Raw genomic sequence first — 13,057 nt, forward strand, 5'->3', positions numbered from 1 at the left:
TCTCTCCCCTGGCTCTGGAGGGATTCCTCCTCCTGGACGCTATACAGTAGGTGAACTCTTGTTAATTGCTCACAGCAGTTGGAGGTTATCAGCTGGCCGGCAGTGAAGGTCTGAATAATAAGCTGAGCTGAACAAGGCCCAGGTGGAAAACAATTAATACAGGAAAGAAGCTGCTGCTTTCATACCGGGGAGGATGAGGAGGCAGGAGGAGAGATTAGATGATGTGGTTGCAGGTTTAGGGGTGACTCATAAATAGGGTAAATAGGAGCGAAGGCAGTTGCTTGGCTGATTAGGCGCTGTATATAAAAGGTTGCCCTGAGCATGCTTCTGGCTGCCCTTTTCATGGTGATTCTCGCATTTCCATAATGCCACTTTCTGATGGTGGAGTGACTGAGGTTGACAAACACACACACACACACACACATACACACACACACACACACACACACACCCTCTCAGACACCACACCCACATCCTAACTATACACCAGGCTCAAAGTTTGATCTGTGTTGGACAGCACATCAATGAATGTATTGATTTTTTTCCTGCGCCATGTTTTTCCAAATGACCTTGGCTTCGCAGACAGAATTTCTGCAGAACTGAACCCATGAATCCACCTGCATGGCTCAGTTCTCATCATTTGAAATCCTCACCGGACTTGTGTGTGTGTGTGTGTGTGTGTGTGTGTGTGTTTCAATTCATTATTTTAAAAGTAAGAGTCATATCAATCGCAGCATCCCTGTGGAACATAGAATAAATACTCTTAGATAGATTTGTGAAATTTAAGTGAAGTGAAATTGTGCAGTCAAGAGGAGTGTTTCCCTCTATTTTCAGATGTACCCACTCTTTCAAACATATGCACACACACACACACACGCACACACACCCTTTTCTTCCATCAAGTCACCACTGTTCATCCTCCACTTTATTGCCTGCAGGCACTCTAACTTGGGAGTCTGAACTTATTATGCTTCTCCCTTCTCTGAATTTTTGGTGCACTCAGCTTGCGAATGGAGGGGGAATGAGCTCATTCCACCTGCGTCAGCACGAGGAATGGTTATGCTGCTGCAGACGGCTCGGTGAGGAAAGTGTAATGAGGAAGCACAGAGGTTTTTTTTTTCTTTTTTGTCGTAGAGGTGGCCCCCCGCGCTCAGGATCGGCTTCTCCCTCTCAAGCAGTCAGGCGTGACGTGATTTAAGCCTCCAGCCGCCGCAGGTGAACTCCACGAGAACAGATTTATGAAAATGTTTAACTTTTCCTGTAAGACTGCTCCAGGCTCTCTGTCCTCTCTCAAAACCAATCAACCAAAACGCTCCATTTGTCTCTCTTTGTCTCTCCTCTTATCCTCCCTTCTTCTCTCTCCCCCTCTCCGTTACTGTGTCTCTCCATTTTTACGCGTTATCACACCTTTGTCCTCTCTTCCAAGAACTACGGAAATAGGGATGACAAATCTTTCTTCTCAGCAGGGATTGCTGGAGGGATTTCTTCATTGATGGTGGCTGATTCTTTCATGCTGTGGTCAGGGGAAGGCAATACTCTTATATTCTGCTTTCTCTTTCCGGGCAAACGTTGGGCTTAAACTCGAACCCGCGGTTTTGGATTTGAACCCTGTGCTCATGTTGCTAAACAAACATAAATACTCTACTTTTGCAATCTTTTCTAGAGAGCAGAAAAGAAAGAGAGAACATGACAGTTCAGTTCAGTTTGCTGATGAATGGCCTTATGTGCTCCGGCAGTTGCAACATAGAGGGCAAAAAAAGAGATAGAAAAAAAAAAAGAAGAACATCGAGGAAGAGAATGGAAAGGAGATGACAAGATATGGTGTTTGTCTGATCCTTGAAAGGGGAGAGGTTTCATTACCTGAGGGACTTCAGCGGGGGGATGTCTTGGCGGTGGTGTATTTTTTTCTCGCTGCTTGTCAGAGTTGCAGCGCTGCTACATAGACTTCTGTGTTTTTAGTCACTCAGGGATTTCAGTGGCACCAGCAGGAGCCAGACAGCCCAAGAATCAGCTGTGATGGATGGCTATGTCTGTCCGAGAGGATGGAGGGGTCACGGCGGTTCACAGCGGTGATGGAGACACTTCCCTGCTCGGCCCCCATGACTTCTTTAATTAACCTCTTTGGGAGGACCACTCTCTTTCTTTGGAGATAATCACAGCCTGGAAAGTCCCTTCATTAGGACTTATCTCGCCTCTATGTGTCCACTATTGTCCACAGTTTCTTTCCCTACTTTCTGTACCTCCCGTTCAGTGGAGTAATGGCACTGCCACACAGGGAGAGGAGACAAAAGGAGTGGGAGCCAGCGGAGTACCAAGCCCTTCAGAGTTTTCATCCTTGGTTTCCATGTTCACACACCTCACTCAAGTCTTTGTTTTCTGCTCTCTATTCATCTCTCTAATTCTCCCTGCTAGAATTCGTTTTATTTCACAGCGAGGAAACTTCATTGATCCCACCGAGAGACAATTGCGGTTTAATGGCAAATTAGGCAAGGCACCTCTTGCCAGATCCCTTTATACCTGTCCTCGTTTCATCTCTCATTTTCTCCTCGCTGCTCTTACTGTAGACCTTGTGGCCTCATTATATACAAACACACAAAAAGCAAAGACAGAAATAAAAATCATCCTATTTTTCACATTAGACTTCTAAAGGACAAACAGGCCTCAGTACTCCTTAGAGGAAGCGTACCCCTCTGAGTGATGCCCCAGAACAAGCAGATCAAACGCCTCTCTTCTGGCTTCTCGACTTTCTTCCTATCTCTCTATTTTGGTTTCCTTCTTTCATGTTAGGGAACAGTGGCTTAAGTGGCTCTATTGGAGTTCTGTGATGGGCTCTCAAATGAAGCCTGGGTGAGCTTGGGAAATAAATTGGTTTGTTCTGAAGCCTGTGGCCCCTGTGGCGCCCCCTGCTGTTCACTCTCCGATCTGTGCCATGTCCGATGAAAGAAGAGGGTGGGGACACAAGGCTGGCAGGGAAGAGGTCAAGAAGAGGAAAAAAAAAAGGGGGGGGGGGGGGCAGGCGGGGTGGGATGAGTCATGCAGCTTGCTGTGCTGGAGAATTTACATTTCATTTCAGTCGATGAGAGTTTTATACATGCTAAATGAACACCCTACATTCTATTTATTCACAGTGGAAGGGGGGGGGGGGCGGTGAAGAGGAGAGAGATGCATGGACCCACAGCTCCCCCATGTGGACATCCTGCACAAAACCATCTTTTTTTATAGTAAATCCAGAGCTTGAATTAAGTGACTTTTTAATTTAATTGAACTGACTTCTATCACCACACACCCCATCAAAGCCCTAATACTGAATATTTCGACCATTCAACAAATTTTGCTGCCACTCTGAAATCATTTTTCTTCGCAAACCTGTTTTCCCTTGGTCCCAATTTTACACCATTATTTTTGTTTCACATGCCAATAAAATTCCAAGCATGCGGCATCAGTTGGGTTTGTTCTTGCATCAACAACGCAGCTCTGAATTATTCATGTTTCTTTAATATTCCTGTTTATCTGTATCTTCTTCATTCTCATGCAGGCTTACAGAGTCCTTGGGTTTTCTGTGTAGCTTATCTGAAAAGGACATGTTGCTTTACTCATTGTGTGTGATGATGTGTGTGGGATGTGTGTACCCACACCCATACATCTGCGCGTTTGCATGTAACTGTTGTATTGCCTTTGCACAGAATATCCGCAAATCAGAGAGGCTGGTCTTATGTCTCTAAAAAAGGGAGAATACAGAGCTTTTTATTTCAGATCTGTATTTTTGCATATTGTGCTGTAAACAAACACACATCTGTCTTGTCCAGGTGCTGAAGTGTTACACGCCACTCAAAGCTAGTACGTCCTCTTCCTGTAACAGATGGACAGCAGTTATATCACTCTGCAACACATGTCCTTTAAACTTTCATATAACATAAATGGCATCTTTGAAATGCACTTAAGTTCACAACTGACTGTAGTGACTAAAGAGCTTGTAACGGTTTAGCTGCTGAAGGTTTGTCAAGGTTGTAATGCTTTTTCCACATGAATAATACAGTATACAATGTGGTCCAAAAGTCGGAGACTACTTCTCCATTCATGGGGAAAAAGGGACCCTTTGTTATCATGTAAATTTTATCTGCTCCATAACAGGAGCCCATTATTAATCTTACAAAACATGCATAATTTTAAAGTAAAAAGTCTCAAGGGACATTTACTGGTTTACAGGTAGTGGTGGAGGAACTCCCACCCCCCCCAACCCCACCCCACCCCTCATACAATTTTGTTTCTTTCTGACTTCTTTAAAATTCAGTAGCCAATGTAGAAGAGTGTGTAAGTTGTAACATTTCCTGCTACAAAGGTGGCAAAACATCAAAATGACCATAAAGCACTTTACGTTATTACAATAAAAAATAATTATTCCACGCTATATATTCCATGGGTAATCTCTTTTGTTTGCCAAAAAGCCATTCACATATACTATGTGATGCTACAGAGTGACATAGCATATTTTTAGAAATCAAACTCCCTGTTAGACCTTTTATGAGCTCAAAAAAGGAGAGATATTGAAACAGACAGATTTGGGAGGGGTAATGCTGCATAAAAACTAACTGTCAGCAGCAGTCACAGATATACAGCATATCTAAATCCACTGTATTTAATCATGTTTTGCAGCTCTGACACTCCAAACAGAAGTAATGTGTCATTTTCTGTTATGAACTTCTGAAATATTGCCATCATTTCCAAGTTATGTTTCTACGCAACTCTTATAGAATTAGTAAAGGTATCAAGCTATTCAACCAGACAACCGAGTCTCTCTAAAGACTTTGAGGTTTTGAGGTCTTGGGTTCGATCCTCAGGATCTGAAGTGTATTTTGGTTATAACCCAAAGTAAACATACAGAGTGCTCCTCTTACTTCTTGATATAGGAAAATCTAAGACAGATATTTCCTTGAGAATCCAACTGGAGGAGTAAGAGGCCAGTGAGAAGTGTTGAGGTCAGTGGCTAGTGTAAAGGAAAGAGCAAAAATACTCTAAGAAATGAAGGTCAAGCATGTCTGCCCATGATGTTAGAGGATCACTCTGAGGTTTTGAAGCTTTTTGTCTTAATCCTCAGGTGCTGCAGGTGAATTTTTGAAGTCCAACGTAAACACACAAAGGGTCAAATGTCTTTTTAGTGCTTATGGTTTTAAGTTTGTAGGTTCGATCCTTGGTGAATTTGAAAGTCCAACAACCAGATGAAAGAGTGAAGGACTTTAAGAAATGATGCTCAAGTGTCTCTGATCACATAGCTCATGGTATTAGAGGACTGTGTGAAAGGTTTTGGGCTGTATGCTCAATCCTTAAGAGACTCAGTGCATTTTGAAGTCGAACACTCAAAGTAAAGACTAAGAAGCGAACAGAGAGAAGCTCACACTGCAAAAGGGAGCGTGCAGGGCCAATGTAGGCCGGCGCTTTGCCTGTCGTGCTGTGTATATCCTCAATCACAGTGTATAATACAGTCGCATTCTACATCACTATGAAATTAAAAAGTCCTCCACCATCAAGTTGTTGCAGGAGATTAGCCACTCATTATTTTCTGACACTTAACCTAAAAACTCTGGAGGTCACCTTCTGCAGCAGGATTGCACCACGCCCCCATGTCCCCTTCACACTCAGAGCTTTATAAGACGATTGTGTGTTTTGTATGTATCATTTTAATCTGAGAAGTAATTACAACTGTCATTTAATGTAGTGAAGTCAAAAGAAATGTAGTGTAGCTGTATAGAGTAGCATAAAATTAACATACTATTTTTTAAATGCCCAAGTGCTTAAAAAAATGTTCATTCCACCACTGAATTCAGTCGCATATAGCATCAGCACAATATAAATAATATGTGATATAGTAGATATAGGGAGATAAAATGTGATGTAGCTTTATGATTTATCACAGCAGTGTAGTCTACTTCCACAACTGAAGAACATCCTCATAAAACGGTGGTGTTGTCTCCTGATTTCATGAATCCACAGCTTTACGTTGCCGTCACAAAACATGTGGGGCAGGGGAAAAAAAAAAAAAGGAAAGTTGTTCATACGGCTAAAAACACCAAAGCCGATTATGACCCCGGGCAGGAGGCAGGGCAGCGGAGGTGAACGGCCAATTCTGATTGGTCACCGGCGTGTCAGGAAGTCTAAACAACCAATTGAACGGCGCGGATATTTATCGCCGCCTTTGACCGTCCGACCTACAGTACCTGTCAACACAATGCACTCCTTCTTTGGAAGGTAATGACTTTCCAGTGTTTTTCCCTCTCATAAAGCAGCTGTTTAACCGGGGCTGAAGTTGTTATAAAAATGACAGCACACCCATTATCCCGGAAGAAAGACTAAGCGGTTTTATGAATGAAGTTCAGCACAGTTTGTCCCGCTTTTTATCAACACCAGCCGGACTCTGGGAATGACATTTGTTGCCACTAACAGGATGGAGTGGCTGTTCCAGCGATACTATAAAGAGGCTGTCTTCCACTCTGTCTTTCGGTCGGTGCTGCTCATGTCATGTGTGGTAAGAGCTGCTGTGATTATTATGTGGACTAGTATGACATGGAAACTTTGAGAAAAGTCTTAAGTAACCCATAACAAGAAGGCTCTGGAGTCGGGGATGACAAATTGTTATTGATTGTATTCAGTCTAACATCATTTGTGTTGGATTTACGTGCATCTATGTCTAGCTGCGATGCTGTGCTGTGCTGTGCAGAGAAGTAGGACAGATTATAAATTGGTCTCTGCGTCCAAGCCAAAGCCCATACTCATTTATCTCTGACAGACAGCGCCAAATAATAAGAGGATAAATACTGGATCCAATCCAACACAAACATGGAAATCCTTTCAGGGGGTAGGAGATAATTAAATTGAGTTATAACATCCCCTCATCCAGACGTAAAATGACATGAACAAACCACATGTCCAAATAATTTAATACAGATGCAAACATCACCCAGCAAACACGCTCTTAAAGTCTGTTAGGTGACTTTGACATGTCAGCACTTTGAGATGTTCTTGTCCCTTAATGCACCCACTCCCCATCCTCCTCTTCTCCAGTTCCTGGTACTGTCTGTTTCCATGTACCCCGGGTTGTGGTCCATTGGCGTTCATCTCCATTCAGCCTTGACAGGGAGCTATGTACCAGGCCACCACTCTGTCCTCCTCCTCAACAGTCCCAACGAACAGGCAGCCAAGGACATCGGCAGGTGCGACACCATATCAATCAATCATATCAGGTTACATGTTATAGTTAAAAAAAAAAATAAAGTAAGCACTAGAAACACAGGGTTTCATTTTTTGATTCAGAACAAGGAATGGTTTGACATTTAAAAAAAAAAAAAAAAAAGGTGCTATATGCAAGTTTTGTTATCGCTGCATAAACAACATTAACGTTAACAGCTGTTAGCTTACCTGTCTATGAGAAACGCTGCACGTTCAGCATCAAAAACTTACTTCTGTTACTTGCGAAGAGCTGCAGTGGTGGAAATCTACTCCAATGTTAACTGTTGTTGTCTTCTACTGAAGTTAGCATGCTAACCAGCTAGCCCCAGACCAACCCCCCTCATCTTGTCATTTTTTGATAGCGAGTCACTGTAGCATCCACTCTTCCCGGAAGCAGGGGCGCTGCCCAGATGGCATATTATAACCTCTTGTATTGTAAACACAACAATGGCTGAAGCTCTTGGCAAACAACCATCACCAACCACCTGTTCCTGGCAATAAACCATGTTTGGAGGCAGAAAAAAAACCAAAAACATACATATAGCGCCTTTGAGAGAGAGTTAGATGAGAAGATCAATACCACTCTCATGCCTGTACAATTAATATGTAGCTACAGCCAGCAGCTTGTTAGCTTAGCACAAAAATCTGGAAACAGGGGAAACAGGTGGTCTGGCTCTGTCAAAAAAGTGTTGAGAAAAACAAAACAAAAAAAAAATCAGCACACCTAAAGCTCACTGATGATCACATTTAATCTGTACAACAACCAAAGTGTAAGATCAGCAAATTGTGGTTTAATGATTAAGTTCTAGGACACAGTGCAGGTTTTATACTCAGGGTTTGTGTAGGCCTACACATTGAGAAAACAAGATAAAAATTTAGTTTAAGGAGGTGCTGCTCAGGCTGGAGTCAAGGTACTCGTTTCCCCCCTGCTTCTAGTCTTTGAGCTGCCTAAGCTAGGATAACCGGTTGCTGGTTCTATAGCTGTATATTTGCCAGAGAAATGATTGGTATTAATCTAGTCATCTAATCCTTGGAAAGAAAGTAAATAAGTGTCTTTATGAAAATGTTGAACCTTTCCTTTAATCTGGATGCTAATTAAATTCTTTTGCTATGGTATGCAACTTGTGGTTTGCAAATTAGTTTAAGTGGCTTAAACAATTCAAAGTCATACACAGTCAGTCATACACAAGTGGCTTTTCTTTATAGAGAAGAGATACAATCTCGTCAAAGCCACTACTGGTAGAGCGCTGTGTTTGCACTCTCATCTCCTTTGTTGGCATTTTAGCTGCATGTAAATGAGCTCCATCTATTTACCACATGTCAAGACAGAAAGTAGCTACAGAGTGGGTGCCAGATATGTAAATCACCCCCTCTAGAGCCCCTGGTTTGAGGAAGGGGCATGGTGATAAACTGTAATATCAGCTGAGCAGCAGCAGAAAGCAAAGTTTACTATCTTTTTCAGAATTTAATGCACTGAAGCATTTTCCTGCAGCTCGTTTGAAGAGCACCATAATGAAGGGCTCCGTTTCATGTTGTAATTGATAAACAGCTGGTGGTTTGCAAGTGTTTAATTTTTCTTTCCTCTCTTCCCATGTCTGCCCCCTCCGTTCCCATCTACGCTCCCCACCATTCTGTCTTCTTTTCCAGGGCAATCATGGAGAGGCGATTGGCAGCCAGTATTAACATTCTCTCCAGGACCTCCACAATGTAAATCATATTTGACCTCCATCTTTAACACAACTTTTTACCTAGCTGACGCACAACCACAAAACACTAGCTTAGTTAAAATGTCTCTCACATATGCACGTATTCACACCTCTTCACTCTATATAATGTTAAAAGGGAAAAACTGAAAGTTCACATTACTCAGACCCTTTTCTGTGACACTTGTAATTTAGCTTCGGTGCCTCCCATTTCTCTTGATCATCTTTGAGATGTTTGTACACTTTGACTGGAGTCCACCTGTGGTAAATTTAGTTGAGTGGACATAATTTGGAAAGGCACACGCCTGTCTATATAAGTTCTCACAGCTGACAAGGCAGATCAGAGCAAAAGCCAAGCCAAGAGGTTGTTGGAACTGCCCACAGAGCTCTGGGCTTTATGGCAGAGTGGCTAGATGGAAGCCTCTCAGTGAAAGACACATTAAAGCTGCTCATAGTTTGCAAAAAAAAAGAAAAAAAGCACCTAAAAAAGGACTCTGAGACTGTGAGAAACAAGTGAGATTGGCCTCAATTCTCAGCATCATGTCTGCAGGAAATCATCATTTGCCCAACACCATCCCAACGGTGAAGCATGGTGGTGGCAGCATCATGCTGTGGGGGTGTTTTTCAATGGCAGAGACAGGGAGACTGGTCAGGGTTGCGGAAAAGCTGATCGGAGAAAAATACAGAGAAATCCTTAACGAAACCAGGTCCAGAGTGCTCAGGACCTCAGGCTCGGACGATGGCTCATGACTTTAAGCACACAGCCAACACTACGCAGGGAGTGGCCAAGGGACAACTCTGAATGTTCTTGTGTGGCCAAGGCCAGAGTCCTGACTTGAACCGAATTGAACTTCTCTAGAGAGACCTGAAAATGGCTGCCCACCTACGCTTCCCATCCAACCTGACGGAGCTTGATATGCTCCGCAGAGAAGAATGACAGAAAATCCCCAAAATCCAGGTGTGGAAGGCCTGTTGCATCACACCCAAGAAGTTGCCAAAAGGTGCTAAGTACTTCAACTAAGTACAAAGTAAAGGGTCTGAATACCAATGTCTGCATGATAGTTCAGTTTTTCCTTTTTAGTAAAAGTTGCAAAACTCTCTAAACATCTGTCTCTGCTTTGTCATTATGGGATACTGAGTGTAGTTTGTTGAGGTAAAAAATGTATTTAAACTAACATAAGGCTGCAACATAAAATGTGGAGAAAAAAAAGTGAAGGGGGTCTGATTACTTTCTGAATGCACTGCATGTCCTTTTTATCCTCGCTACTGCACAGCTGGTTACCGAGGAAACCACAAGGTGAATGGGGCTGTGTCTAAATGCTTTTATCAGTTTTCCCAATCATTACAAACTGAACGACAGTTGGCCTTCAAAGGGGCCATGTGTCTGTATGCATGGATTAGCTTTCCTGTAAATGCATAACCACAAAAGGAACAAGAAGTATAAACTCAGGCTGTGAAGTCTAAAGGTTAACTGAAGAGGAAATGCAGCATTAAAGCTGTTAACCAAACAGAGGTTTAGCCTAAAAATAGAGGATGTGATTGATTAGTTTAGGAGTGAGGGGATGGAGGTAGTCTGGGGTTTGTGTGTGAGTGCAGGTGTTTAGTGGATACGTCTCAGTTACATACATTTAACATTTATTTGGCCATTTGTCATGGAACATGCTTTAATATGGCTTCTTAGTTTGTGTTGTGCTGTCTTTCACAGTCAACAACAAAAAAAAAGTGTTTTGCACTTGACACCATAAAAGCTTGCCAGGAGCAATTTGACGATAACACTTGTAAATCAGTGGCCATAATAAGTGGTTGGGGGAAGGTTTGATTGTTGAGTTCTTTCAGAAAATACTGTTTTTCTTGAAATGTTTTTTTTTTTTTCTCCTTTTACAAAATTTAAAGGCTGCTGCAGGATGTTACACGCACTGCTATTTTTAGTCCTTAGCAATCTACAATACAAGGAACAGTTATAATGTCTTGTCTTCTCTGGTGTTTTAGGTACTATTGGAAAGGCGAAATCCAGGATGCAAGTGAAATTCTGATGGTAAGCTTCCTGAGGAAGTCACTTTGTGATCAACATTTACTCTACAGGCATGTTGAAAGAGAAGGCAGATGTGTAAAATGAGATGTCATTGTTGTTGCAGCTGGTGAAAACAAAGACCTCCAGGATCCAGCAAGTCATAGATTTTGTGAGGTGAGGTTTTTGCTTTTATGTAATATATGGTTGTATCAGTATTGTCATTGCAAAATGTACCTCAAATTAATGTTTCAGACTTAATGCTTAAGCTGTGTCTGCTCCTCTAGACACGCATTAAAAAGGGTTCATAGTGGTTATTTTCAATTTGGGCCACATTGTGTGCTTAAAATTTCATTACTTCACTCTAGGGGCTTAACAAAGAGGACCTCTAGTTTTCCCATAGCACTGAGATCAAACACTTAGAGCTTTTTTATTCATAAAAAGCGTATTTTTTCATGTAGCGATGTTATTCAGATAGAAGGATAAAGATTTAGTTGCTTTAGCGTGAAAATGATTTTTAAGCAGATACAAAAGAAAATAGAAAGTAATGATAATTAGATTTTTTTTTATAGAATTGCAGAAGTTGGTGGATGTGATGTATTATGTTCTATATCAGTATTTCTACAGCCTTCTAAACACAATTTGTAATATCAAATGATCTTACATGTGCTGCATGAAAATTACCATCAGGAATTAATGCTTATTTTTTCCTTTTTCTGCCACTGGCACAACTCAGCATTAGAGCATTAAACTTGCTGGTCTATCAACTACTTAAAACAGCATCTCCTACTGTTATATATGCAGATTTTTGGCAATGGTTCACGAAAACATTGAATGAAGAGTTTCTTTGCAGTGTCAGTATTATTCTGTTAAAGGTTGTGTTGTGAGGCATTTTTGATTCAACAAGTAGAACTTGTTTTTCGGCTTTGTGGTGCACTGATAAGCCCAACTCCAAAACAAACTACTGCTGGAAAGCTATGTGTTTAGTCAGTTATTAAGCATCAAATGCCATAATGGCAAAAACTAGGAAAAAAGAAACAGGTTGAAAAGGACTGGAACCAGAACAGAGATTCTAAAGTGTTAATCTATATGAACAAAATTGGTTTTATGCGACTTGTTTGTGTGGGTGCCTTCAAGGTCTGTCCACCCTTATGCAAACCCAGAAGTCCTCAGCTTCCCAGTGGAGGACGGTAGTTTGGCTTACATGAAATGGATGGATGAAGCCCTTCCAGATGACTGATACATCATTAAAAATCAGAACTGGCGCCAGCATGGACTGCAGCCGAGGAGGAAACTGAGCCATGTGCACATGCTGTTGTGTGCTGAAGGCTTTGGATCGAAGGGTTCAGAAAACACTCTGTTGAACAAAAAGTTCAATACGTGACATTTACATTATTCTGTTGCTCTGACCTTTTCACTGTAAACTCCACAATGTACTGTGGAGATTTGATTTCAGTCTTTTAAAAAAGCGTTATGCCACAGCCACAGGAAATACTTGTTTCTGATTTGCTGCCAGCTGTCAGCTAATATCATGTAATGGGTGAAATAGTTCCAGTCGACTGTGACAGTATATTATCAGTTCATTTTCACTGGTAAAACTGATGCAATATGGATTAAACTGACCACAAACTAACTGTTAAGTGGTTGACGATCTGTATCATGCATTCTTTGCCTCCACAGCATTATTGCTTATATAGTGATGCACTTCTTATGCAGGTAACCCTGTCCTCTAATAGGGTTACCTGTATAAAGTAATCTTTGGTGTCTTGAGTATTTGCATGTGATGAACATGCTCTTTGTTTTTGCAATTACTTAAGATGACATCACCCTTCCTGCAGCTTTAACTTAGTAATCATATGGGCTGGAACATACTGATGTCATGACTCTAATGATAAACCAATTAACCTAATGCTATGGTTATCAGTAGAGTCAGAAAGACTTTGATCCCTCACAGGGAAATTTATTTGTTACAATTGCACAAAACACAGTTAGGAATACTAGTCATGAACTTGCTGTAACTGACCATGACATTGCTCCTTCATAAATATTACATTATACTACTAAATTTAGTGTTATGAACTGGAGAGTCACAAGATTTTTAAATGCCGTTTTCAAAAACGCTGCG

At 41.5% G+C, this 13,057-nt stretch overlaps 1 protein-coding gene across 1 annotated transcript; it reads left to right on the forward strand.

Annotated features, from left to right (window-relative positions):
• The first annotated feature begins 6,227 nt into the window (after positions 1–6,227).
• LOC111237384 (protein CutA homolog) lies at positions 6,228–12,572 on the forward strand. Its single transcript, XM_022766464.1, has 6 exons — positions 6,228–6,520; positions 7,057–7,205; positions 8,869–8,928; positions 10,914–10,959; positions 11,060–11,109; positions 12,070–12,572. Exons 1-6 carry the CDS (start codon positions 6,416–6,418, stop codon positions 12,170–12,172), a joined length of 513 nt encoding a protein of 170 aa, XP_022622185.1. The 5' UTR covers positions 6,228–6,415; the 3' UTR covers positions 12,173–12,572.
• The last annotated feature ends 485 nt before the right edge of the window (positions 12,573–13,057 follow it).

Source organism: Seriola dumerili, unplaced genomic scaffold (assembly GCF_002260705.1).
Source record: "Seriola dumerili isolate Sdu_G_001 unplaced genomic scaffold, Sdu_1.0 BDQW01000853.1, whole genome shotgun sequence".
NCBI lineage: Eukaryota > Metazoa > Chordata > Actinopteri > Carangiformes > Carangidae > Seriola > Seriola dumerili.

What these genes read in the sequence shown, in the direction of transcription:
- LOC111237384 (XM_022766464.1), top strand. Translation starts at nt 6,416, where the DNA reads ATGACATTTGTTGCCACTAACAGGATGGAGTGGCTGTTCCAGCGATAC. An exon ending in GCAGCCAAGGACATCGGCAG is followed by an intron (nt 7,206 to 8,868) that starts GTGCGACACCAT and finishes CTTCTTTTCCAG; the next exon opens with GGCAATCATGGAGAGGCGAT. An exon ending in CAAGTCATAGATTTTGTGAG is followed by an intron (nt 11,110 to 12,069) that starts GTGAGGTTTTTG and finishes GGTGCCTTCAAG; the next exon opens with GTCTGTCCACCCTTATGCAA.